The 26434-nt window shown below is 41.7% G+C and overlaps 1 protein-coding gene across 3 annotated transcripts in view; it reads left to right on the forward strand.

Annotated features, from left to right (window-relative positions):
* LOC139611761 (uncharacterized) overlaps positions 1 to 25835 on the forward strand; it is a 37242-nt gene extending 11407 nt beyond the window's left edge. For 2 of the 3 annotated variants that reach the window (XM_071466656.1, XM_071466654.1), the window contains exons 2-4: positions 367 to 4174; positions 6522 to 6596; positions 24826 to 25835. In XM_071466656.1, coding sequence (XP_071322757.1) covers positions 1185 to 4174; positions 6522 to 6596; positions 24826 to 25015 — 3255 coding nt within the window. In that variant the 5' untranslated portion in view covers positions 367 to 1184 and the 3' untranslated portion in view covers positions 25016 to 25835. The remainder of the gene's footprint in view (positions 1 to 366; positions 4175 to 6521; positions 6597 to 24825) is intronic. The other variant, XM_071466657.1, reaches the window with a different exon arrangement.
* The last annotated feature ends 599 nt before the right edge of the window (positions 25836 to 26434 follow it).

The raw sequence follows: 26434 nt of genomic DNA on the forward strand, positions 1-26434 counted from the left end.
TAGACAAACCATAAGTATCCCCCTCAGCCAGTGTGAATGGGCCTTAATTACAATCTCTTTTCTCTTGTTTTTGGATGGATATATGTCTATTGCTAATGATATACCTAGTGTTTTTCCTACACTCTGATTCTTTCTCTGTTTCTATTGCCACCTCCATCCTTTCATTACTTTCTCTGAATTGATGTCTTCTTTTCCCATTCTGCATTGACCCTGCTCTCATGAATTTTTAAAATAGCTGCCTATCTTATATCTTCTTCATTATCCTGAGGAACAAGGTTGTGTTTCAATGGAAATGCAATAATACGGAAACAATTACAGTCTCTCACTCCTCTTCTCTCTTTCTCTTTGTCTTTCTGTTGTCTTCAGGAGTTCTCTGTGTCTTCAGCCATGAGAGAAATGAGTCACTGAGAGAGCAGCTGTGAAAGACAGAAACCGAGGGAGAGAGTGATAAAATCAAAAAGAAGAGAGGAAGAACAAAAAAAGTTACAAGAGATGGGGAAGAATGCAGGCCCATCACATACTTTGGCCATCCAATCTCCTGAGGGCCCAGGGGACGATGCAGGTAGACAAGGAGGGCCCGCCAAGTAGACAAGCCAATGTGATGGACAAAGAAAGGATGGACAGGTTGCATTCCCCTTCTCCAGCCTCTTCTAGAGTTCATCTCCCTGGAAAGTTAAAGAGAAATGGGAATAAGAAGCAAAAGTGCATAACATCTGAAGACACAGAACAGTATGGACACTTCTCACATGCTCATTTTAAAGAATATTTGATGCTGCATATATTTATTTTTGTATGAGCGTGAGAGTAAAGACCCACAACATTCTTTGGGTTAGCATTTATTAGAGTGATCTGTACTCAGTTTTTACTTAATGTGCTTAATATTACTACATGTTGAACTGTGAATATGGTCATCCATCCTGTCTTGAGGACAACGCTACTTGCAAGGGAAGGTCTTGGTGTATAGAGGTTACCTGAGCAGCCCCGTGAAGAGACAGCTATATTCTCAGTCTGTTCTGTGATGAAACTGGAACTCAATCAATTGTACAGATCTCTCACTGTTATAACTAACATACAGTAAAGAAGAGGTCACTTTTCTTGTTGACACACTAACACAAGTGGGCTTTCACAACATCAAACTGCCTGCAGAGCCTGTGGATGTTGGGGGAGCAAGAGACACAAGAGAAATGGTGAGCAAAGAGCCCAACCACTTGCTCACAGGCCAAACCAACGGCAAGAGCACCTTGGCGGACAAGCTGCCTGGGACAATGACTGTGCGCTCTGTGCTGCTCAATCGAGACTCCCCAGATATTGAGAGCCGCCTAAAGCGGCGCCGCAACCGCACCCACCAGGTCCGCTTTAAAGACCTGGAGGATGGCAGCAGCAGCAGTGGCAACAGCGGAACGGGAGAAAACAACAGCCATCAGAGGTCTGCCACAGATTGTGACAGCCCACATCCTCTTCGTAAACACAGCAGCAGATCCCCCCAGCCATGGACTGACAGGGATGGGCCACGGACTGACAGTCTACCTGGCCAAACCTCTGTGGTGGGGGCCGTTCGCGGGGACATGGCAAGTACTATAGAAGTGGTGGCTGCTTTCTTAGCCAGGGCCCCTCCTCATCCACTGACTCCTGGTCCTACACGTCGATGTTGGGCTCCACCACAGACTAACTCCCTAACTTTGCCAATGACACGCAGGCCCAATACAAGCACCAGCACAGCCATCCAGACCTCCCCATGCCTCAAAAAGCCCCAGTCCCTTTCTTCCACCCACACACGTAGCCACAGCCTTGGGGACTCAGTTGGCGTGGATGGGGACGACGAACATGACTCTCAAGATGAGTATCTTACACAAAACCATGTGTTGCTGCCTGGGTCCAAGGACCAGAACGGTCCTCCTGGTCCTGGGGAACGAACTGTGGTGGAACGGAGGTCTAGAGTCTCCAGGACAGATATTAAATCAGCTGTTAGTGTGGTAAAAAGCTCAAGGCACAGCTGTCCCCCTTCAGTCCTTCACATCACTGAGCCATATCACTGTTCCTCTGTATCCTGCCGTGATGTCCCCAAGCGGCAGGGAAGCAGCACTCCCTCAGTGGTCAGGAGGAGAAAGCGGCTGAACAGGACAACAAGTGATCCTGGAAAGGAAGTGCACTACTGCACCACTCCCACTCAGACTGAAAGTCCCAGTCCATCCCCACCACTCTCAAATACCAAACTTTGCACCACTCAAGTTCAAACTGAGAACCCTTCCACATCACAAAATTCGAAGTATTGCACCGCCCAAAGTCAAACTGAGACCCGACATCAGTCTTCACGTTGTGACAAACAAAGTGACAAACAATGCACAACCCAAATTCAAATTGCCAACTCCTGTCCAGCCCTACCTCCAAATGCTGAACAGTGCACCACTCAAATACAAACTGGCTCTCCCTGTCACTCTCCTCCAGATAATCAACCTTGCACTACCCAGACCCAAACGTACAGCCCCTGTGCTTCCCCACCTCTGACAGTATCACTCAGCTCAGTGCAAATTCAATCTGAGAGTCTTGTATCCCCAACTGAGACTCAAGACCCCTCCACCACCCAAATAACTACTGTGCCTTACTCTGTCTCTCCTCCACCTACAAGTGCACCACCACAGAACCCTGAACACTGCGCTAAGCCACCTTGCTCCTCTCCAGCCAAGCCAGCTTGCACCACCCCACCTCCGCCCATAGCACTTCCCATTGCTTGCTCCACTTCTACACCCACTGTTGTCCAAAACCCTATCCCCTATTATACTGTTGTGTCACCACCAACAACCCCCAGCACAGCTGTTGTCTGCTCCTGTCCTTCCTCAACTGCACCACCATGCCCTACTCAAAACTGCACCTCTCCTAGCTCAAACATAGTATCATCCACTCCCTTAACCTGCTCTACCCCTACCCCTACCCCAACTACGACCCTCAGTGTAACTCACTTTGACCCCGCTAGACATCCAGCCACTGCCCCAAACATAACGCATCAATCACCATACAATTCATCAAATGCCACACCTCCTACAAATCTAACACCCTGTACATTTGTCACTCAGACAGCCCTGTCTTGCACCTCTATATCATATTACACTACCACACATCCAGTTGGTCCCCATGCCCCTCACCTCAATTCAACTTCACCTTCATATGCAACTCTAATACAAACTGTATCTCATTGCAACATCCCATGTCAAGCTCTTCAAAATACTTCCTCTGCCAACACAGGCATAACCCCCTACTCCTCCCCCGCCCCAAACCTAAAATCTTGCACTTCTCCGCCTCCACTTGTGAAAACATATGCGTCCACTCTTCCAAATGTGCAACCTTGTGCAACACCAACTAAAGCCGTTCCTCTGTACTCTTCCACATTTCGTGCTGCACCACCATACACACCCCCCTCTCAGGCCTCCTACAATGCTCAGGATAAGAGGGGCATTCGACTTCCACCTCCTCCCCCACCACCTCCACCCTACACGCCTCGCAAAAAGGGAAATGATCCACCAGGTCCTGCAATCCGAACACCCATGCTCAGGGCAGACAGCAAGGCCAGCGAGAAAGATAAAGACAGGGAGAAGGAGAAAAAGGAAGGTATAAAATGTACAGACTCGCCCAAGCTCTGTGAGAGAGCCAGCTCTCTGAAGCTCAGAGCTCAAACCCCGCCAGTTGCTGTGATGAAGGGAGAGAAGCAGTCCTCCTCATCCTCTCCTGCCAAGGCCTGTTTTAAGCCCAGCTGTCTCAGCTCAGCCCAGGCTCAGCTTGGGGCACTACACAAAATGCTCTGCTCAGGAGCCAGCACCAGGCCCAACACTCCCAACAGCCAACACCCTCTCCCTTCAGACCAGCAGGGTTGCTCTGGAGCCAGGGGCTGCTCTGCTTCTGGGGAGCGGTCTACAGCTGGACCCCTGACTGCCACCCAAGCTGACACACTAAGACAGGTCCAGGAAATTCTTGGAGGGTTGGTGTCTGGGGCCAGGTGTAAATTGGACCCGGCCAGAGTGACAGAAAAGCTCTTGAGTCCCAATGGACCCCTGCATGATATTCGTAGCCTGCAGAACCAGCTCCAAAGCTTGGAGGGGGTCCTGGAGACCAGCCAAAACACCATTAAGGTCCTGCTGGATGTCATTCAAGACCTTGAGAAGAAGGAAGCTGAGAGAGACGGGTGAGGCAATATTTCATTTCGGTAGGACAGTTCACATTATAAGAATGGAAAGGTAATGCCTGCACACTGTCTCCAAACCACAGATCTATTTTAATCAACAATGTTTTGAGCTTGATTAGACCCTTTTATCAGGTCGTAAGATACAACTTGAACATATTTCTATTGTTTACCTGATGACAAAAGATGAAATGATTGCTGCTGTGATAACTAAAAATTGCAAAATCCTGTCTGATAGTATTCTAAAATGCTGTGCAGTATTTTGGCTTATTATTTGGCTTATATTTCATTGTCTCACCAAAACAGGCCATTGTATTGCTGAATGCAGGGCAATGGCAAGCAGTTAAGGGCTGACACCTGGAAATCAGAGCACAAAGTAAATGTCTTGGAAGGTTTCTTTACTGAAACGATGTGAGGACTGTTCAATCCAAAATTACCCTAACCATATTTTCCTGCTGCTAAACTTGAAAAGTCAAGAATAACCCTGCTCTAGGGTGCAGTTCAGTATTAGACTTCACACATGCATACAATATGTTTGCAAGTGTTGACTTGGGTGACTTGCTTGACTAATCCTGAGTCAACTTTTACCAAATTTTACATTCGAAAGGTTAAAAATGTACCCCAGGTATTCAGTTTTTAAATTTCATATTGTTCTTTGCACCACATGTCCAAGGTGGTGGTCAAAGTTAGTGTTAACAGCAGTGTGAAATGTTGCATAGCCCAGGGTTAAATCTGGGGTTTGAAAAGGGTTCGCCTTAGTTTAAATGTAGTGTGAAAGCCCTCGGCCAAAAGATGAGCTACCCCACATTTGAAGTTGTAAATGTGAAATGACTTGAGGCCTCAGGGTAATGGAGCTGTAAACCCAGGGCTAACAGGGGGCTCTCATCCCAGGGCCAAGTGTTGTGTGGAAAACCATCTGGTAATTTGTGGCCAACATAGATAGATAGATAGAAAGATAGAAAGATAGAGAACGGGGCAGGAGTACGTAAATTATGAGCACCTGGTATTTTGGAGACCTGGAAAGTAAATGTCAGCATGTAGCCTAAGTGCCTGCTGTTTTATTCCCAGACAGTTAATTTCTCAAGCAAGATTCAGGTTCTCTCCACACAAAAACAAATGAGGAGCAGACATTATAATGTGACCATATCTTTGCAACTAAAAGACTGTCTCCTCTCTCCTGGAAAGGAGTAGACAAGTGTGTTTTTGCAGGCAGATTATTCTTCACCAAAAAGGGAATATCCACAACCCGGCAGTAATAACCTCCCTGCATCACGGGCTGTGAATATTACAGATAGATGGTTGTTGTGCATAAGCTTTTGCTGTGATGCAGCTTCTCTATTTATAGCCAATCCCAGCATTGTAAGCATTGTAAATACTTTGGCAACAAAAAGCTGTATGGACAGGACACAATGAAAAATTGGGTAAAAATGATAAGGAAAAGGAGATGGAAAAAGAAAATACCTGATTGAAAAAAAGACAGAAGTTAGAGGAACATCTTTAGTTATTTTTATGAAGTCTCATGTCAGTCATTCAAGTCTCAACTCCTGATATGCTTAAGAATTTATGTCATGTCAGACCACAGGGAGACTTTTGGGAGACTGGTTGCACGTATTTTGCAGCATCTCTGCCCTCATGTATGTATGCAGCAGACGGGGATAGATAGAAATCAGCATTTGGCTGTCATCATGTTGGTGGATTCAGATGCTCCACGCCTCTTAGTGTAAACCCTTTACCATTCTCATCAAGTCTTTAATTAATCTGCTTCCTACATTGTAAGCTGCTTAGTAATTTCTCCCGCCTTATCACACCAAAATAGTACACGATGCGGGGACAAGAAAACTCTTGGATAGGAAGCGACAGACACGGATGGATGTGTGTCTATGAATCCATGGAAAGGCTTGACTGATATCTGAGCAGCGTAATCCAAATCACACTGGTAACGCTAATGCCAACACTATACTTTGACATTTGAACATGTGACTGTGCGATCGTCTGTCTCATAAAGTGACATATCTTGCGTGCTCCAGTATAAGAAATCAGTGATGGGACTAAGTCTAATGCATGCAAACTTGACTTTTACCTCATAAGCATTATTTTATGCCTGGAGTGATAGGGTGACTCATGGTTTACGTAACAGCCTGAGCCTGTTGGAAGGGGTATCGCTCATTAAAAAATGATCAGGGGTGATTTCAGAGAGGAGATTGGTATATTTGCAGGGATGAGTGTGTCAGAAATTCAGTTCAACGAGGGAGAAGATAACCTGAATATGTCTTTGTGGGCTCACACAAACACACACACACACAACATCACTCTTTTACCCCTGATATGTCATCTCTGTGCTTCTCAACAGAAGACATTCCTACAGGACCGGACAGGACATTGAGAACTGTGGGACCTGCAGGGACTGTGCCTGCATCATCTACAGGTATGTGGATGGATGCATGCGTGAATTTCTGCATATTTATTGCTTGTTTTACATGTGAGCAGCCGGAGCACAGTGCGTGTCTTGGTGCACAGTTATGTGCGCCACGGTGTCATTTTAAATCACATCAGTTTTGGGAGTTCAGTTTTCTGGCTTGGTAGGATTGTCGTTCTGCTCCGTGTGACAGCACAGCCGGATGCAGCACTTTGAGTATGGCCACTCATTGCAGGTTTGATCACTGAACACAGTTACAAGAGTCTGATTAAGACGTATCACACACACACTCTCATGCTCTCTCTCTCCAATTTAATGAGGTGAGCAACAACACAGACTTAAGTTGTGCACTCGTGTGTGCTCCCACTTTTTTTCCCCCTCCCTTCTCCTCTAGTCCTCTCATTTTTGTACTCTCCTTATCTCTCTTTAACACACAGTGATGCACAGATGACAGTGTCAAATACACAAACACACACATACACACAGTTACTGCATAATCATTCCACTCGGAGATTTGAATTGAAATCAATCAATTAACAAACAGGATTTCACACTTTACAGGAGGAGGAAGAAAAGCTAAAAGAAAAGTGTGGATTGCTATGAAATCGAAATCCCTGTCTCTTAGTTGTAAATTGCAAAAAAAAAAGAGGAAAAAATGAAGGATATTAGCAGAGGAATCAAATCTTGTTGAGGGAGAGGCGAAAGAAAACAGTGGAGAGATAGAGAGAGAGAGCGAGGAGGGATGGAATTCACAGTGCTTACATGCACAAGTGTAATTTGGTTATGACAGGATTAAGGCTGTACTCTGATTATGAAAACTTTCATATAAACACCTTACAGGGGTTATGTTAGTCAAATTATGTCATAAATCTCAAAAGCATAACCCAATTAACCAGGCCAAGATTCATCATCATTCTTTTTAATTGTAGACTGGAGCTGTGAGATGTGGCATGCATGCACCTTAGACTGATTATTTTCAATGATTTGATTCTGCACACTCACCTACCCACTCATTTATTAATATTACTTATTTATTTATTTATGTATTTTGCAGTGCTAATAAGGTGTTTCCTGTAGCTACAACACATCCTCATTGTTAACCTGATTATCAGACAAATGATGTTATCGTTGAAGCTGAGTTACTGTAAACCACATGAATGATTCAATCAAACTATTATCCTAACCTGGTTATTCAGTCATTTATTTATACTGTGTATGCAAACCTCCCCGATCAAGGAACAGAAGAAGGAGAAGAAGAGGAAGACAGACAGTGGGGGAGGACAAGAAGAGAGACAGTTGAAGATAAGAGAGTGGAAAGCAAAAAGGAAAAAAAAAGATCTGAGAGAAAAGATCTGAGATTTAGAAATGGAACAAGAGAGAGAGAGCCGAGGGAGAAGAGGCCCATAAAGAAAATGATTCATTCAGAAACTAAATACAGCTTCATCTCGAAAGATTAGAATATTACAGTGAGGGTTACTGCTCAGGAGTGTCAGTCTGAAGCAGCAATAGTTCCTCATCTTGAAGACACAGCATAAGAAATACAGATGAGAACTGTACTGAGAGAGGAAACTTGACAGAAGATAAGTTATCATTATGGTATGTGGTTCTGTAAAATGATGTGTTCCTCTTCTAGGTGGCCAGTCTGAAATATTACACTCCATATTACACCGCGCAGTCGAAATCCCAAGCCACTGTTTTATGGTCAGATGAGGACTTATCGCTCAATCACCTGTCAAGTCGACACACTTCTTTCATGTGTGACAAGAGGATTTTCCTGCTTTGAAAGGGGAAGAGATTTTCTTTTCTTTGAGGTTCAACTTGAGCTGAGTCTAAAAAGAGAATTTGGCAACGACAGAGAAAAAGGTGTTGGAGGGGGGGAAAAAAAAGATAAAGTGAAGCCTGAAAAGGAGTGAGTGATGGAAAAGCCATAAAATCTGACAGGACAGATTCCATCAATTAAAAAGCTTCTTGAAGAAGTCTTAGTCCTCAAAGGAAAGCACAGCTCAGCACACCACACACTATCAATCTACTCGGAAAGCTTAGAGAAGAATTTATTTAAAAAAATGAAAATAATTTCAGATTTGACTTGCAAGAACATTTGTCCTCACCCAATATGCTCCTAATATATTCAACCTGACTAAATCTAACGGTACGGAACTTTATTTTAAAGCTGCTATAATCAATATTTTTATATTAACAATAGATCAAACGACTAGATATAATGAGAAAGGGACGAGCTCAGAGAAAAATATCACCCAATTCTGCAGTTCCCCTGAGCTCTATACAGCGTTACAGCATGTTGCAGCCCACTGTTTTGGTTTTCTAGTTCGCACCTTTACTGTTTTAGCTATTTTCAGTAAGGATGTAAATAAATATTAATTTATATAAACAGATAACAGATAAAAAAAACAAAAAAAAAAAACATTCAGATTTATGGTAATGTTTGTATATTCCATCTGGACTTCAGAAAATCAAGTATTATGTCATTCTTTAATTTACCATTTACCTTCTGCTGTATTTCCACATGAGCACAGAGTCTAAACAAACCTCTCCTCAAATATAAACCATGATACAGGTACATGGTTAAAATATTACATTATTTTGCAAAGCAGAAAATGAAGCAGACTTGAATTAAAAACTCGACTACATATATACAGGAACACTGTTTACAGCAAAAAGCCCCAAAAATTCACTGCACGCTACCTGCCCAGCATCAAACAGCAGCTAAAGTTAGCAACTAGCTGCTGAAGCATTTAGCAGCTAAAGAGCCAGAAAACAGAGCTAGAAGTAAAGTGAATATGAAACTTATAATATTAAGGTGGCCAGAAACACAACTAATATTGCTTCATATCTGCCTATAAATAGGCAAATGTTGGCTAACAAGTTCCTTTGTGTGATGTCATTGAAGTTTTAAAAGATGCAAACTTGCATAAAATACACTGTGAATATTTCCATTAGTTGTCAAGAATCGACATTAAAAACATGGCATATTTGGTTTGAACATGTGAGAGCGCTGGAAGTGCTAGAATACACATAAACTTTTATATGATATTGTCAGTGTGAATTTATTATATTTTTTTTCATCCAAAAAAAGAATATTAAAATTACTTTTAAGGACACGAAGAAAAATAGCAGGAAACAGTGAACATTTCTTTAGAAAAATAAAAGTCTTAATATAAACAACATTAGTATGTGAACCGAAAAGCCATTATGATACACGTGTGTCTTTGCATGTTTGCACACAGAGCTTTGTTCTGCAGTTACTCAGGACATCTTTCAGGGCAAAGCTTATATAAAAATGCTAATGACACTTCAAACATGCAAATGTAGATACTTGTGGCTACAGAATGTAACATTTTGAACATTTTGTACCCAACCAAGACTCATAAATAAGCACTTCATTTGTTCTGCTTTTTAAGGGTCTCATATTACAGGAAGAATAATGCATGATGTATGTGATGTTATTTACCCAGTACCAGTGGCACATTAACTGCATATTTATACTTGAATGTGATTGTGTGGCCGTGCAGGAGTGTTAATTAGTGAGCAGAGTTGTGATTTTCTCCCCGTTTTTTTTCTTTCTCTGTTTTGCTAATGGCGAATGTGCTGTATGAAACAAAGTAGGGAGGTCTAACAAGGAACTCTTGTGCTTAATCCCCGTGGAGTGTGCGGAGACGGCAGCCCTAATCAGATCTGTGCTGTGCTGCTTTATCTCTGCTACTGCTCTGTCTATTGCTCGATCACACATTTGGCTGGAGGAGCTCGATCGGCTGCTACTCTGAGATGGATTAATGACTCTCTGGACCATACGATTTCAGCTAAACTATGAGTCCACAAAGAGGTTTTTTTTTTTTCCCAAACACAATCCGTCATCGCCTTCGCTGAACAGCAGATAATTGAGAAAAGGGCTGCTGAGGAAGCATTCTTGCTCTTTCTCTCTTTCCTGCTTGCTGCTATCTGAGGGGATGCCACTCGTGCTTGTTTAATATCTGTACTGTGGCATCATTTCACACTTGTACTGTTGTCTCTCTGTTCCTCTCATTTACAGTCTGGGCTGACTCTTTAAGCGTCCTGTTTATCAATGAATGCCTCCTCACATCACTGATAGACATATGCATGCCAGTGGTGGTGGTGGTGGTGGTAGAGTGGAGGATTCCTCTACTGAGTCTCCAAGACTCGTAGAACGAGGGCTATAGACGGATCCATTGGGAGGGTTTGAGACGAACATTTTGTGACAGCGCCTACAGTAACAACTCATCACTCGCCATTCTCACCACACACCCATCATGAATCAGCGCTTCCTGACGCACATCCCCACTGACACAACATTGCATGACAGGACTGGATACTTGCACGCTGTCTTTCGATTGCAATAGACCAGAGAGTGAGGTGGTGGAGCATAAGAGACACTAGAGAGTGGGCAATGGGAAGTAAACTGGGATGACTCTTCATGCATCTCAATATCTCTAACTTTTTTTCTCTCATACCTCTTCCAAATGTTTTCTCTCTCTCTCTCTTTTTTTCAACAAATGCCTAACTCTAGGGTGCGGTGAAATATTCATCCTCGTAAAAACTTAATCACAGCAGCTTTAAAAGATTTTAAAAAGTAATAATAGTGTTAAGAGAGACCTGGAGATATCTCTCTGTTGGCCTGGTGTGGGTGAAGTATGGCTGCCGAACACGTTTGTCCAATAGATACCCAGGATGAAGTGGTGCTGCATGTTTTGCATGGTTAAACAGGCAGTAAAATGTAGGCTGATTGATCACATTAAAAAAATGCATAACAGCACGTGGGAACATAACAAGAATATCAGTTTTCTGCACATCTGAGTCAAGGGAATATGAAGAGCTTGTACTCTAAAGTGGAGAATCTAGTCAGAAGAACAATGGATAGTGTCTTTGCTGTCACTCAAAGCAGTGTTAAGAGCTGTGGGCTGTGGTGCATGGAGCCCTCATTCACATTACTCCTGCCCTCTATAATGTGCTTCTGTCTATTTCCCCGTCTCCTGAGTGCCACTTCTCAGCGTGGACTCAAGTCTCCTTTCACCACCTTTGATTCACTTTCTCGTGTGTCCCAGAAAGGCATAGCAGTCCAATTCAAATACTCTCCACATGGTCCCAACACTGGCCCATAGCTACTGACAGCTTCTCATTGTCCTGGTTTTATCCAGAGGAATATGCTATTTTACAGACATCAGAAAGAGGCGCCTTTTCCAGTAGATTGCTTGTGTCACTTCCTCCACTCTCTCTCCTCACTTCTCCGTTTTTTCTGCGCTTTGAATATAAATACATTTCACACCTAAATGGGGATGAGGAGAAGTGGTGCAAACTCGCAGCTCTGGATTGGGTATAGGAGCAGCAGGAGAAAGGGGTGAGAGGAGCGTCAGGGAGGAGGTGAGTAGAGAAGATTGCCCAGGCAGCTACTTACAGCTTTGCTTTCCCCTCCACAGCCAAATGAACCAGAACCTGATGTGTTTCTGTGCACAGTTTATTCACGGAAACCAACATCTGCACTATACATACAATATGCAAATCAACGTGAAACTGGTCCAAAATAAATCTGTGCCTCCATGTGTGCACATTTAGCCGAGCTCCTGAAACACAGTGATGTGTGAGCAAATTATAGATGAACTTCTCATGTTCACAGTTATAAGGATATTTCTGAACCTGTATCCAGCCTCCAGCCATTCATTAAACATTGACAGTTCTTTGCCATTATCATAACAGGGAGCGAAAAGACCTGACTGAATAGAATATAAAATGAAATCCCAGGAAAATACAGAGGTTAAGTAAAAGGAGGGAAGGGAAAGTATATCTGTATTTGGAGAAGCAACCAAGCAAAAACGATAGAAAGAACAGAGTATATTACCTGGTGTGTGTGTGTGTGTGTGTGGGTGTGTGTGTAAAAGGGAGAGCGAAGACATAATATGAATTTTTTTTTAAATCATGCAGCCAAATTTTGGAGAAATATGTTCATATTTGACTATTCTGAGCTTCACAATGTGCATCCAGGGCTAATGATCAGTGTCAGAGCAGGAAGTAGTGTGTCCTATAAAAACTTGGAAGGTGTGTAAGGTCAGGGTGGTGAATGGGCACATAGCCAACCCTCATGCATGAGACAGCTCTAGTTAGTTCTGCCTTTTTATGAACTGTAACCACAATCTTTCCTTAACCCTGACGCGTCTATGGTCAGTATTTTTATATTATATTCCATGTCCTTATTGATGATAGAGCAGGTTTAAGTGCTATATTAATACTGAAATGCACACAAACCCTATTCAGACACTGTCTTAAAACGAGCTGTCAGGACTTCTGTAACTTTGTGATGTCACAACAAAGCAGTCACTGGTCGCAGCCGTGCTTCAAACCTGGCCCACCAGATGCACCAACCCTTCAAGGATTTGGATTCTCTGAGTGTTTCCCCTGAAATCTGCTATATTTTTATTCGATGACTCAGAAAACAGTCAGCCAATCAGAAGAGAGGCTCAGATCCTCTCTTCTGATTGGCTAACCAACCTCTTGTTACTAGGGCTCCAGAGAAAAGCCTGAGAGAGGAGATGTAAAAAAACACTGATCTGGTTTTTGGTACTTCAAATTACAAATACATCCTACGGATATTAAAACTTCAAATGAAACACAGGAAAAGTGTAAAATATGGGACCTTTGACAATTTATAAAGGAACATATATTGTATCATGTTCAACTCCTCTGAGCTTTATAGTGAGTTTTAGCTAATTGTTTTGATTTTCTGGTCCACATGTTTGCATTCATGGCAGGCAGCTGTTTTCAGTTTTAAAACGAAGCATTTAGCAGTCAAAGAGCCAGATATTTCCCTTGGAGGGTGGTGGAGACCAAAAACAGAGCTAAAAGAACGTGACTATTGACCTTAAATTTGTCAGATGGGAAAGGTGGACCTATGGAAAAGGTGGGCTCTGTCAGTACCAATGACAAGTACCACACACTATTGCTGAAAAAATGCTGATCATAAATGGTTTAAAAATGGCTTGATAAAATGAAAATCCAAAATATGGAGTATTTTTATGTACCGGTAGTATTTTTTTAAAACAAAACAAACAGTGCAAATGATATACCCTAAATAATCAAACAGCTTACCAATGAGTCAATAATAAACCTATTGGATTCTCAGGGTAAGTCCCTGCACTGAATCAACATCAGGGCATAATCTTCTCACTGCAGAGCCTGGATTTGCTTATGTCTGATCTTTTAAATCGCCAGGTTGTCCATATCTGCCAAGAATTTGATCTGAACATGAACGGATTTCTTTCTTATGTTGTATCTTTAACCAAAAATAGAGAGAGAGAGAGAGAGAGAGAGAGAGAGATAAACAGAAAATGGTAGAAAGACAACAAGAGAGGAAAAATGGGGCCTGGTGTTCTTTCAGTTTAACTGGATATGAGAGGTTTTCGTTACTCTGAAAAAAAGATTTGTCAGATTCTTGACTCTGACCTTTTGCTAACAACCCTGTCAGAGCTCTCAGACCTGTGTGTGTGTGTGTGTGTAAGTGTGTGCATGCACAGCACTTCCCCCGTGGATGAGGCTGATAATGGAGAAGTGGTGTGTGTGAAATGTGTAAAGGGCAGGGCAGGCAGTTCTTCTGCAGTAATCCATCTTTACTTCGGGCTGAGCCGTGGAGCAACAGGCATCTCACAGGGGAGAGGGAGAAAATACACCGTAGGCATCAGTCTCATTCATATGAAACTACACGGAGGAAATGTTCAGCCAGCAGGAGCGTGAGATTTTCACAGCAAGAAAACAAGAAAATAGAAATGAAGAGTATTATTTGTTTCATATCCTCTGTTTTTCTCTTGCTCCGCTGATAACATTACAGTTACAAAATAACAGGCACAGTGGTATGTGACGTGTTAGCAGTACATACTTCTAAAAACCACATTCGTCTCAGATCATTCACTGGAAACATGAAACCGTAAAATTGTTATATGTCCTTGCAAATGTGTATCCATCCACTCACGAGTTTGTTTGTGTGAAGAAGTGACAGATATAGGGCTGGGTGTGAAACAGAGGGAGAGGGAGCGAGAGACACACCAAGAGGAGAGGGCGAGCGAGAACCCTTGTTCATGCTGTTTGGCAATAATCACAGAGCCGAAGTTGTGCCAACAGTGAGTGCCAGATGGTGCCCATCACCGTTGTGCCATGTCTTTGAAATGGGGAGGAGAGAGGAAGATAAAGAGTGGCATGTGGAACAGGGAAGCGCTGCCGAATGTGGATGATGTGTCATATAAATACTAATCACTTTAGAATCACACCCACAGCTAAATTAGATCCCTAAAGCTCTTCCACTAGCACCCACTCTCCATCTTCTCCCTGCTTTGGCACAGTGCTCATGTCATTATGAGACATGATCGATAGATGGGATATGAAATGCCCACCGCTAACATCAGAAATATTTTCTCGTAAACCATAGTCTAATAGTATTTATAGGTACTGTGAGTGGTAATTATTAGTAATAATTTACTTATGGTTTATAAATCATTTATTTGTTTTGGGTTGCCAGGTTTTAAGAAATCACTTTGGCTTCCCCAGCATGAATGCGTATGTTTGAAATGAATTAGTTTGCACAACATGTCGTCCTCCCTTGTCTGCAGGCAAGTGTTTATAGTTGTTCTCAACAGCCACAAAGGCGGGATGCCTGCCGTGGACATGATTATTGTTCAAATGGGGATAATGGCGCACAGTTTCGGACAGAATTTCTTCAGAGAAACAGTGTCGCACTTGTTTTTACACACAGCAAATGACATTAAACGCTGTAAAGGTGCATGGTTTCAGATGCTGGTTGACCATCTGACAATTACTTTTGATGAATCATAGTCACCTCCCTTTCCTTTTTAGTTGGCACCACCAGGAAGATGGCACAAATGGCACAATTGACCTCTTATTTTCTGGACCCTGATCCATTTATTAACAAACTATAAACATCTAAACTTGATAGATTGCCGTAAAAATCATTTTTCAATGATTTAAAATTTGTTATTGTTGATGATGTGATGACTTCTGTGATGATTTATTAGAAATTGAAAAACTTGATGATGACTGACAGGACAACGTTCAACACAACATCACTGATAATAAAGCCATTAAACACATGAGAACATATTTAAATAAGTACCATAAATATAAACATCAAGCAAAAATGATTCACCTTATAGCATGAGAGGTTTTCATTTCAGATGTCAAAAATATATTATTTATATTATTTAAAAATGTGCAAAATCCCATAAATAATTATAGACAACCTTAAACTAAAAACTGAATGGACCTTAGATTGTCATAGGTTTACCATTCAAGAATCAAATGAGGGAATGTCCTTCTTTTACTTTTACTTTTATATTACTTCTCCATAAAGTATTTTTGAATGATTTATTAATAGTATTTAAGCCATTAGTTACCATTTATAAACACTTTGTAAGCATCTTATAAGGAAGTTGTTTAGAAACTTCATTTATATACAACAGAACCCTATTATGTTTGTCATATTTACACTAGTTTGACAAACAAATATTACCTAATTTAATAAACTTAACTTCACCAGCTTTTCCCCACATCTCTTCATGAGTGGATGCAGTTTACTCAGTGCATTTATTCTATTGTTCATGATGTGTGAACGTGTTATATACAATATAAAATCATCTCCAGACACAAAGCCTTTATATTGTCTTGGCAGCTGTAGCAAAACAAATCTAAACAAAACCAAACACTGTTATTCTGTTAAATATGCCTATTATATAATTTCACCTCTTCACTCATCCAAAAAATAACAATTGAGATAAACACTGGTGTTAATCAGCTTCCTATTTTCTGCATCTACGCACAGCAATTCTCCCCACAGCTCACCTTAGCCCTTTATCTTCATTACCCCTGCAGACTGTCTTTATCTGCCCCACCTCCAAATGCTAGAGGTGAAACAAAGCACGCCCCCCATGCGTTACAGTGCATTTATGAATGGGTATGACGGAGATAAAGATGGATGGATCCTAACTGCTAGTTGTTTTTTTTCAAATGGCAAACTGCCACCCTGCCGTCACACCTCTCTGTCTGGCTCTCAGATCTCCTCAATAGCCACTCATCCATCAGAGCCTTCCGCTCCAGCAGATATCACTCAATACCCCAGTGGTGCTGAGAACAAACAGGTAGCCCACTACGTGCAAGCAGCCATCACCTCTTGTCTTTTAATTCACCCTCGCTGACTTACTGTATCAGGATAACATGCAGGTGAACAAATTACGACTTACAAAACTTTTCCAGTAACAGGAGAACTCCACAGTACTTTTGTGTCATTGCTGAGCATCGGATAAATATCTATTGTGGGCGGGTGCTGAGGAAAAAACCTGGCTTGAAATTTTGCACAGACTGTGTAAGCACACCTCATCACATATGTTGCACTAAATTTGGCCCACAACAGCCCCAGGACGCCGAACAGTAAATTTTGGTCCAATTTCCTCAATACAAACCCTCGGCTAGTGTTGGCAAACTACACATACACACACACACACACACACACACACAAAATGTGCTTATGCTCAGACTTAGACTTTGACTGAATTGAATTGACATGTTCAGCAGTTCATGGCCTACAATAACAGGGAAGGTTAATCACGCTGTAGCTCAAACGCTCCTGCTCAGAGCTTCAGAAACTGTGGGAAGCTGTGGGAAGTTTAAAGACATCTAGTGTTGAATTCATTTTTTTGCTTCATCTTTATTTCTGGTAAAAAATTATTTTAAGTTGCGGTAATCAATATTTATATTAACATTGGATCAAATTACGGCATTTTTAAGGTCATTGTTTTCAGTAGAAAGGCCCTAAAAAACCCACTGTGCTCCACATGCTCAGCTCCAAACAGCAGACAGATGCAGTTAGCAACTGGCTGGTGAACATAGCGGAGCAGCTGAAGGGTCAGACATTTCCCTCAGGAGTTGGTGGAGATCAAAAACAGAGCTAAAACAGAGAGAATATTGGATTTACATTTGACTAATATAATCTTATCAAGTGATGACACGTCAGTGTTGTGATCACAACTTGTTTCCGCTGCCCCCAAGTGGCCAAATTCGTAATGCAGGTTTAATTTCCTTTTCTTCGAGGAGCGAAATCTTAACTCCTTGCTCCTTGTAACGAACCTACTATTTTGTCCATCAACAGCCAAACGTGACGTATTTATGTTGTCATAGTGCTAAGTCTGACCTATCACTCCCTCTTTCATGCTACATTTACTAATCAGGTTGCTGCTGACAGAGGCAGTTAGGTGATAGCAGCATGCACACACAGTGAACTCCCAAAGTAAACCAGTAATGAGTGAGAATTCACAGCAAACAGCTTTTTTTTTCCCACAGAGCAGATCCTGGATGCTCAGCACTGCCAGCATTGCTTTTGGCTGCTGGTTCAGTAAGCTTGTCTCATTTATACACTTTGTACAGCATCTTCCCATGGTAGAATGAGCTCTACAAAGTAAACAAAGCACTGAGAGTTAGACCACAATAGCAGGTCAGGTCTTAAGCTGGTACAAGCTAACTCTGATGGGACTGTAAGCTCCTGGCCTACATCTGCTTTTATTTCCTCATCCCTAGCTTATGCTTCCTCAGTAATCAATCTTAACCTCACTTGCTCTTTATTTACAAAGCTATTTGATGCAGAGGATTTTCTCTGATCTTAAACCTTCCAGGTTCTTCAGCTGGCCTCTTCAATAAACAGCATTTTGTGTTATTCATCCATCCACATGGAGAGAAAGTCAAACAAGGTGAGAGTCTCTCACTGGGAATGGCTAAGCTGTTGGTTTTTGAAAACAAACTGCGCGAGGTCGCTAATAAGGTCACTTAATTGAATCTATGTGAGTAGTTGCTACAAGAAATATAAATATTAGACATTTATTATCCCACAATGGAAAACAAAAATGCAATAGAGAGGACAGAGATGGGGGAAGAGACAGGAATATTAGGGCTGCACAAGGTTAAAATCATCCACAACAGGTTTCCTTTTGTTTATTCTGAATTGCTGCCAAGAACTTTAGTACTTTGTTATGAAGCCAAATGCACTGACCTTGAAAAGGCCAGATTTGTATCCCAGCACACATAGTTTCAATACAATATATTGTTCTGTCTTATGCTAAGAGGTGTTGTGGCGTAATGTGATCTGACTGCTGGTGATGTGCATTTAGGCTTTCAGCATCCTGTGATTAGCATAAATTATACTGCATAGTCAAACCCTACCGTGAATAGCATAAATCATATGATGATGAGTCCCTGAGGTATAAGTCATGTTTACAGTGTCAGTTTCTGTTTTTTCTTGCTCAGTCAGACAGTCTCCTCCCAGCCATACAAACTGAAATAATACTTTGCCTCACCAATCTCAGCTCGCTGCAGACATCAATTTCAATTGGTTATAGCCCGAGTCCACTATCTTGTTAGTGAAGCCTGCTGTATATCTTAAGTTTTTGTTATGAGATTTCCTCCAGACCTCTGTGAGCTTGATGAATGGAGGGTCTGGATATGCAGGATTACTGATTTCAGTGTTTTTCTCCTCAATAAAACTTCCTCTGTTTGCTCTGCGGCTATACTGGGACCCATCCTCTGTCAATCACATTCAGACAAAGCAAAACAAGATGCCTCAGTTTTCAATAAAGTGAACCTGACAACAACAAGACTTGATTGTGGACTGGCGGACTGGGTGTCAAGCTTGAGATCACGCCTTAATTATCTCATTATCTTTAGGTGAAAGGCAATTTCTCATTATCACCATTTAGATATCTGGAGCTAAGATTTTGCCTGTGATGCTGATACAAAATTTTGTTCATTTGACATTGATGTTCCCAAGAGGATGAATGATACTGACTCTAGTGATCTGCTGGCTTTTATTCTGATGCCACAATGAGGATGATATTTTAGTTTTTTAAGTGAAATCTGTTGGTACAGACATTGATGTTTAACTTTTCCTCCAGCAAAGTCATCAGGTTTAAAATTCTAGTCTGTCTAATAGTTTTGTTCGTGACTAAATACCTGCAAAACTGATCACATCAGTGCTAATGAGCAAATGTTAGCATGCTAACAAATTCAACTAAGGCAGTGAAAATGGTAAACATTTAGTGCTGTTGTCAGCATTGTCATTTGGAGCATTTTAGCATGCTGGAATTAGCATTGACCTGAAGTACAGCATTGCAGAGCTGCTAGCATGTCTGTAGACTGTTATTCATTGTTTTATTTTGTGGTGCTCTTGCCTCTTTGTGAGAGGCTTCTCGTTCCACTTTAGTGGTGTAATTATCTTACCACCTATTTTATCTTTTCTCTGTTTAATTCTGGTTTCATTGATTGGCCAAATTCTAGGTGGTCAGTCAATTGCACTTTCTGTCCAATATTTCTAAGTGATTCTCACAGAGTTTCTGCTTGTCTTGACCTCACCTGACTTGCCTTGAATGACTTCACAAGTATTGATCAATGCTATACAACTACATCTATAATTTAACTATATATATGTTTTTTTTTTTCTTAAGAGAATTGCACTATGGCTACACCTATTGCTAATTGATAGAATTCCGGTGGGAACTCACTCACATATAGTGACAATGCTATACACAGTCCAAAGAGACATACATACAAAACAACACTGAGGGAGTGTGTGAATCTGTATTGGAGAAAGATCTTTTATTTTTAATATTCCAATATTCAGGGGTGTTCAGTATCAGACTGCTGCAGAGTTTATTGAAAGGAATGAGATCATGCCCGGTTGGATAAATTACCATCTTGTCCCAGAATAAAATATTAGATTCAAACAATGCATAAATAGACCTTATCACACACACACACACACACACACACACACACACACACACACACACACACGTCTGTTTACATCACACTCCTCCAGTCATCACAATCTGAATGTTAATGCAGGTATCAAAGAAGGATCTTTAGAGTCAGACCACTATTTGGGATGCTGTGTGACAGCCAAGCAGCTGGTGGGACCATCTCAGGATAATAGTCCAAGGAGTGTATTAACTCGGGGTACAGCCTGTTCTCCTTAGTAGTAATAGAGAGGTTGTTGTGTGCATTGTTGCCTGTGGACATGAGGGGTTGGGAGGTTTGAGTAGATAATGGAGTGTCTATGTACGTGCGTGCACACATGCACATTGATCTTTTGTGTTGTGTGTTGATATATAGAAGCATTTTTGGGTGTGGTACCTGATCACAGATGAACACTGCTCTCTGCAGAGACGGACTGCTTGTGTAATTCCTCCTGAAATGAAATGTTCTCCCTCATTTTTAGGGATATTCAGCCCATAGGAGAGAAAATTGTAAAGATATTTTGAGCTGATTGCCTTTGCACTAGTCTGCCACTCAGTGAAAGCATGGAGGAGGAGAGGTAGAGGAGAAGTGATGATCTCCTGCTGGTGCTGTTGTATGGTATGAATGTTTTATAGATGGAAGGATGAAAAAGAGATGAAGACCTGCTGAACCTCTGTGCTTATATTATTGTAAAATATTGTTTTCAGCTTGTCAGGTTTTAGGCCTGTATCCAATCTGACTGCACTTAACATCCTCATTTACAGAGTGAAACAGAAGGTGAGTATCCTGCTCACCAACACTCTGCAGTTAAAGCTACAGCACGACACAGTAATATGAAAGTTTCTAGTGTTAGTAGTATTGATAATAACATTTTAAACATCTTAATTTTCTCTAGTTGTTTTACATGGCAGTTGTGAACAATCTTTTATGAATTGCGGGCAAATGATGTGGTAACTACAAATCTGCTGAGTCAATCCCCTCTAGGGATGCACTGCTCTTGGGTAAGGTCACTGTGTCCCAAACTCAATGATTAAAAAAGAGGAGATTTATACAGCAAATCTCTAAGGATGGAAGAATGTGTGCAAAGTAAGGTCACACAGTGGGAATGAATTTGTGACAATTACACTAGTTTTACAGCGAGAAATATTAACTTTTCTGACTGATGTGTTTTTGATTTTGGAGTCACTTTGATCCTCCCACTGAAACTCTGAGGTCATAATTGTTTCAACCACCAGGACGCGGAGGATCATACAGCTGAAATGCGTAAAAGCAGAATATGTTTTAAGACACATTCAACATAATTTGTGTGTTAGATGGTTGTTTAATTCTTAAAATAACATTTACTCCTCCTCTCAGGATCTGTGCAAATATTTTTCATCTCAAAAGTTTAACTGCTTGATGCCAGATGTCTCCCACGTCATTAAAAAGTCCTCTCTCTGTGTATGTGAACAGGAGGTTGCATACTGGAGAGAAGACGACTACAAATGTGGAGTCATCTTCTCTCCAAGTGTGTGTGTAGTACACTCTTAGCTCCAGTGATTTTATTATATAACCGAGGTTTCGACCACACTTGGGCTCTCTCAAGAGAAGTTCAATACAAGTGTCAGAACCGGCCTTATAATAACACACCCCACACCCAGTGCTAATGAAAAGCTCAATCAGTATTTTTAAAAGGAAATTAAGACCTATCTTTTTAATCCTCCTTTTAGCTTCTGATGTCACAACCTTAGTCTCTGACTTTTAATCATGGGTTTTCACACGCATTTTTATCCCTGTTTTTTTATTGTGTTTTATTGGCTTTTTTTCATTTTGTCCTGCTATGTGAAGCATGTTTGTATGAGAAGTGCTATACAAAGTCTGTCTTATAGACTTTTTTTTATCTATTGATAATGTGTAACATCTTGTGTCTCTGTATTATTCAGTTCTTTAGCTTGGGCTTCGAACTACAGAGGCTTTGAAATGGCTAAATGAATACAGGCCCATGTGTCTGCTTCTTTGTTACTTTTTGACTGTCCTCTTGAGTCATCTGAATATTTTGGGATATATTGTCTCTATGGTGGTGTCAATACATATACAATGGGGTGTGAAGGTCTGAGACCACTTTCCCATTCAAGTCAACATTTGCCTTGACCACCCTTTGTGTTTAAAGCAGCACCAGTTCTCCTCAACACATTTGCACATAGTTTTTTTAAGGCACTTGGCAGGTCGATTGTTCTTGTATCTTGGAGAACTTGCAACAGTCAGTGTCTTCTGTCTCTTCATGTGATCCCAGACGGATGAGATGATGGGCTCTGTGGAGGCTCATTGTTCTTCTTTTCTCTGAAGATAGTTCTTTATGACTTGTGTTGTATGTTTGGGCTCATTGTCCTGCTGCAGAATGAATTTGATCAGATGCCTCCCTGATGGTATTACATGATGGATACCATTCTCAAGTGTCTAAAACTTTTGCTGCAGGGGACTTTAAAGTTTCCCAAGGCTGTACCAGTGTTAGGTTGAACTTGCAACCACCCAGGTCAATCCCACCCTCCAATTTTGAGAACTATATTGTTGCACACTGACACTCTAGGTCTGAAATATGGCCTGCATCATCTGTAAAACACACCTAATTTGCCCGCAGGCAGGGCCTGAGGTGGAGTGTAGCCTTTAAGCCAAAAAATATGAGCACAGGACAGAAGAGGAGCAGCGGGAAGAAGTGTGTTAGGTTCACAGCTTTCTGCCTGCCACAGTTTGTGGGCTCAGTGTGCAGATAATTAAGGTTGAGGGTGGACAGCTCCCTGCAGCGCCAGTGTGCCTTGATCACGCAGAGCTGTGGACCGGGGCTATTCATTTTCACAAAGCGGAAACACAGCAGACACAAGGCGAGAGACACCGGGGAACTCTATAGGGAGCTGAGCTATATGGTGGCACAAATAGAGAGGCTGTGAAAATGGAGGAATGGAGCACTTTATTTATTCTATTCATTTAAGAGCAGTTGAACGACAGAGAGACTCCATCAACTTACTTTTGTACTGACTGTTGCCTCATTTTTACGCAGCTTTGGAGGTTTGTTTCAAGCTGTGAAGAAGTCCCAGCTGCCACAAAGAGGTTTAGTTGAAGTGGCTTTATTCCTACCTGCTGTAAATATTGCGGAGAGAAGAAATCCTCTCCACTGCTCTTTGCACCCACTCACTTTTTGACTGTTTACTCTGTCCACACCCGTTGCCTGCACTGTGTTCCTGTCTGGAGTTTGATGTTTCATTTGTCTTTTTTGTGCATAAGAACACCAGTGGGCATCCAGAGTGAAGTGGTTGAGTGACTGAGGGAGTGGGAGTTATGAAGCCAGATGGATATGAATGTGAGAGTCCTCATTGTTCTTGCCTGAAAACTCCAGGCCCCGTTGCTGCTGCTGCTGCTGCTGCTCAGTCCTCCTTGCTTCCTCTGCAGCACTTCTCTCCTCATATCGTCAACCGAGGGAGTCCTCTTTATTTCCAGCATCTGTGCTGTGATGAGAAACACCAGCTAACTAGGCCACTGCATAATAAGCAAGAATAGCAGCAAAGTGAAATGAATAAAAAAAGAAAAGAGGGAAAAAAAGAATCAGTTCACGGGGGGAAAAGCTTATCCAACATGCAACTGCTGACAAAAGTAATTCAGCGAGCAAATATTGTCCTTATTCCTTTACTGCAGATGCATTCATTTATTATTGCTTACCTTTACCTATAGCTTCTGCAGAGGTGCATCAGAGTTCACATCTCATTTCAGCAGTGAAGCCCCCTGAGCTAAACTGTCATGTGACTGACGATGCACCTTGCTGACTTTTCGTTTGGTGTGTGTGTGTGTGTGTGTGTGTGTGTCTGTGTGTGTGTGTCAGCTGCAGTCCTGGGATCCCTCCTGGTGCTGCAACATTTCTGTGACACTCAGCATTTTTGCTCTTGATTCACTTTGTCAACAGCTTCATTATTGTCGAACAGGAAGTGGCACATGTGGGAGTCTTCACTGCTTTTCACACTACTGCTTGAGTAGTTTGTGTTTCAGTGGTATAATCAATATTTTTATATGACAATGTGAAAACAGTGTAAGAATGAGAAAGGGGTCACTGCTGGTTATAAGGCGTCAGAGAATTATTACCTGAATCTGCAGGCACACTCAGCCCCCTCAGCTTCACTGAGCTTTATTGTGACTTTCAGCTCGTTGTTCAGTTGTCTGGCCTGTAACGCCACTTATTCTCTCGTCTCGTAGCTGTTTTCAGCAAATAATCTCTAAAGACACACTGTACACAACATACCCTGCAACAACCAGCAACAGACAAAGTCATAGACTAGCTGGTGAACAAAGAGGAGCATTTAGCAGCTAAAGAGACACATATTTCCCTGAGGAAAGTTAAAAAATCAATTGTCGCAGGTCCAACTGACACACTACTGCATTGTCTCTCTCTTTCCCTTTCTCTCTCCAGTGTGGAGCATGACTTTCGTCTGCAGGAGGGGCAGGTGGTACGCACGTGGAAGGTGGGCGACCCTCCAGAGGGCTCACCGCAGCCCTCCACTCCCCAGGCCACCACACCCCACCAACAGGACTCCCCTCAACTGGTGCGACCGCCTGCCACCACCAAGAAGAACAGGAAGAAATGCTTCTGGTTCCTCTGAGTGGACAGAGGATGAAGCAAGAGACATTTTGATACTGTAATGCACTGCATACCCTTCTTTAAAAAAAAAAAAAACTACAAATGATTAACTATGGTGGTTTGATTGAAAAGCAAATGTGGAATGAACTGGAGAATTAAAATTCAAACACGAAACTGTGGGAGGAGAAGGAGCTACAGAGGTTGTGGTTTTAGTTGCTGTTGGAGTTGATGAGAATGGTTTGACTGGGGCGCACATGTTGTTACTGCTCTTAAAATGCCTCTTCAGCACTTACAGGTTTGATACTGGTGCAGGGAAGTAAAAGTGCTGAAGTCAAATAAAAGCAAAAGTTCAGTCCACAATATGAGTCACAGTTAGGAAGCAATTAGGAGATATAAAGAGAATATATAGCAGGTGGAACAGGGCAAGGGGCAAAGTACAACAGGCAATACAGCAGAGAGTATAGAGCATATTTATAAAAGATGAAACGAATAGAGTTTCTAGGCAAAAAGACAGAGAGGAAGGATTCATCTTCATTAATGGACTTCATTAATGGGTCAGAACACCAGCTTTTATATCCAGAGACATTTAAAAAGAATTATTATGACCTGTATTTAAAACTTTTAATATACTGTAATTGATGAAAACCTGCTCCACGTGTCTACATGCACATGCAGCACACACACATGAACACACACATAAACACATGAACTGACACATTTACATAAAAAGCAAATATAAAAGGAGAAAATGGGTGAATTGAGTTCTGTACATATCAGAGCTATTCTGCTTGGATGCTATATTTCAGATATGGATTACTGCTCTATAAAAGTATTTTACCACAGCTGGCTGGTGTGTGTTGTCATGTTTCAAGCCGTTATCAGAAGAATCTTCATCCTCAGGGTCGTTACGATAGTTAACGTACTAACACGTGAATGTACAGAGATATTATCAGCACAGTGTTCTCAAATTATGAAAAGCATCTGTTCTGCAGGAAAATACATAGTTAGCTTGTTACATACTGATTTAACAAACAAGCAGCCATTTGCTGCTGCAGCTGGTTGAGGAGCTCACTTGCTTGTAGTTCGACTACATTCATAAGTGCTAAATGATTCAAGCAGTAATTTTGTGTGTGTGTGTGTGGTTAATGACTGAAACTATAAAGAATTTTTGGCCTAAAAATGAAAAGTTTTTTTATTTTTTATTTTTATTTTACTTCTTCTCTTACTTCTCTAACGCCCCCATTGACCAACCCCACCCTCCTTTTGTTTCACCCTGACCGCTGTGAAAACGTGCGGCAGCACCACCACACACCTGACCTTTGTGAAGTTTATGTGCAAAAGCCAAGGGCATTGCTCAGTGGTCACACAGCCATAACATCATAATGGATAAACCAATTAAATACTGACAATCATATGTGTGTTAATATGAAATGTAGTGGTG

This window comes from Trachinotus anak, unplaced genomic scaffold, assembly GCF_046630095.1.
Source record: "Trachinotus anak isolate AG129_WGS33_773 ecotype Australia unplaced genomic scaffold, CSIRO_AGI_Tana_v1 ptg000028l, whole genome shotgun sequence".
Taxonomy (NCBI): domain Eukaryota; kingdom Metazoa; phylum Chordata; class Actinopteri; order Carangiformes; family Carangidae; genus Trachinotus; species Trachinotus anak.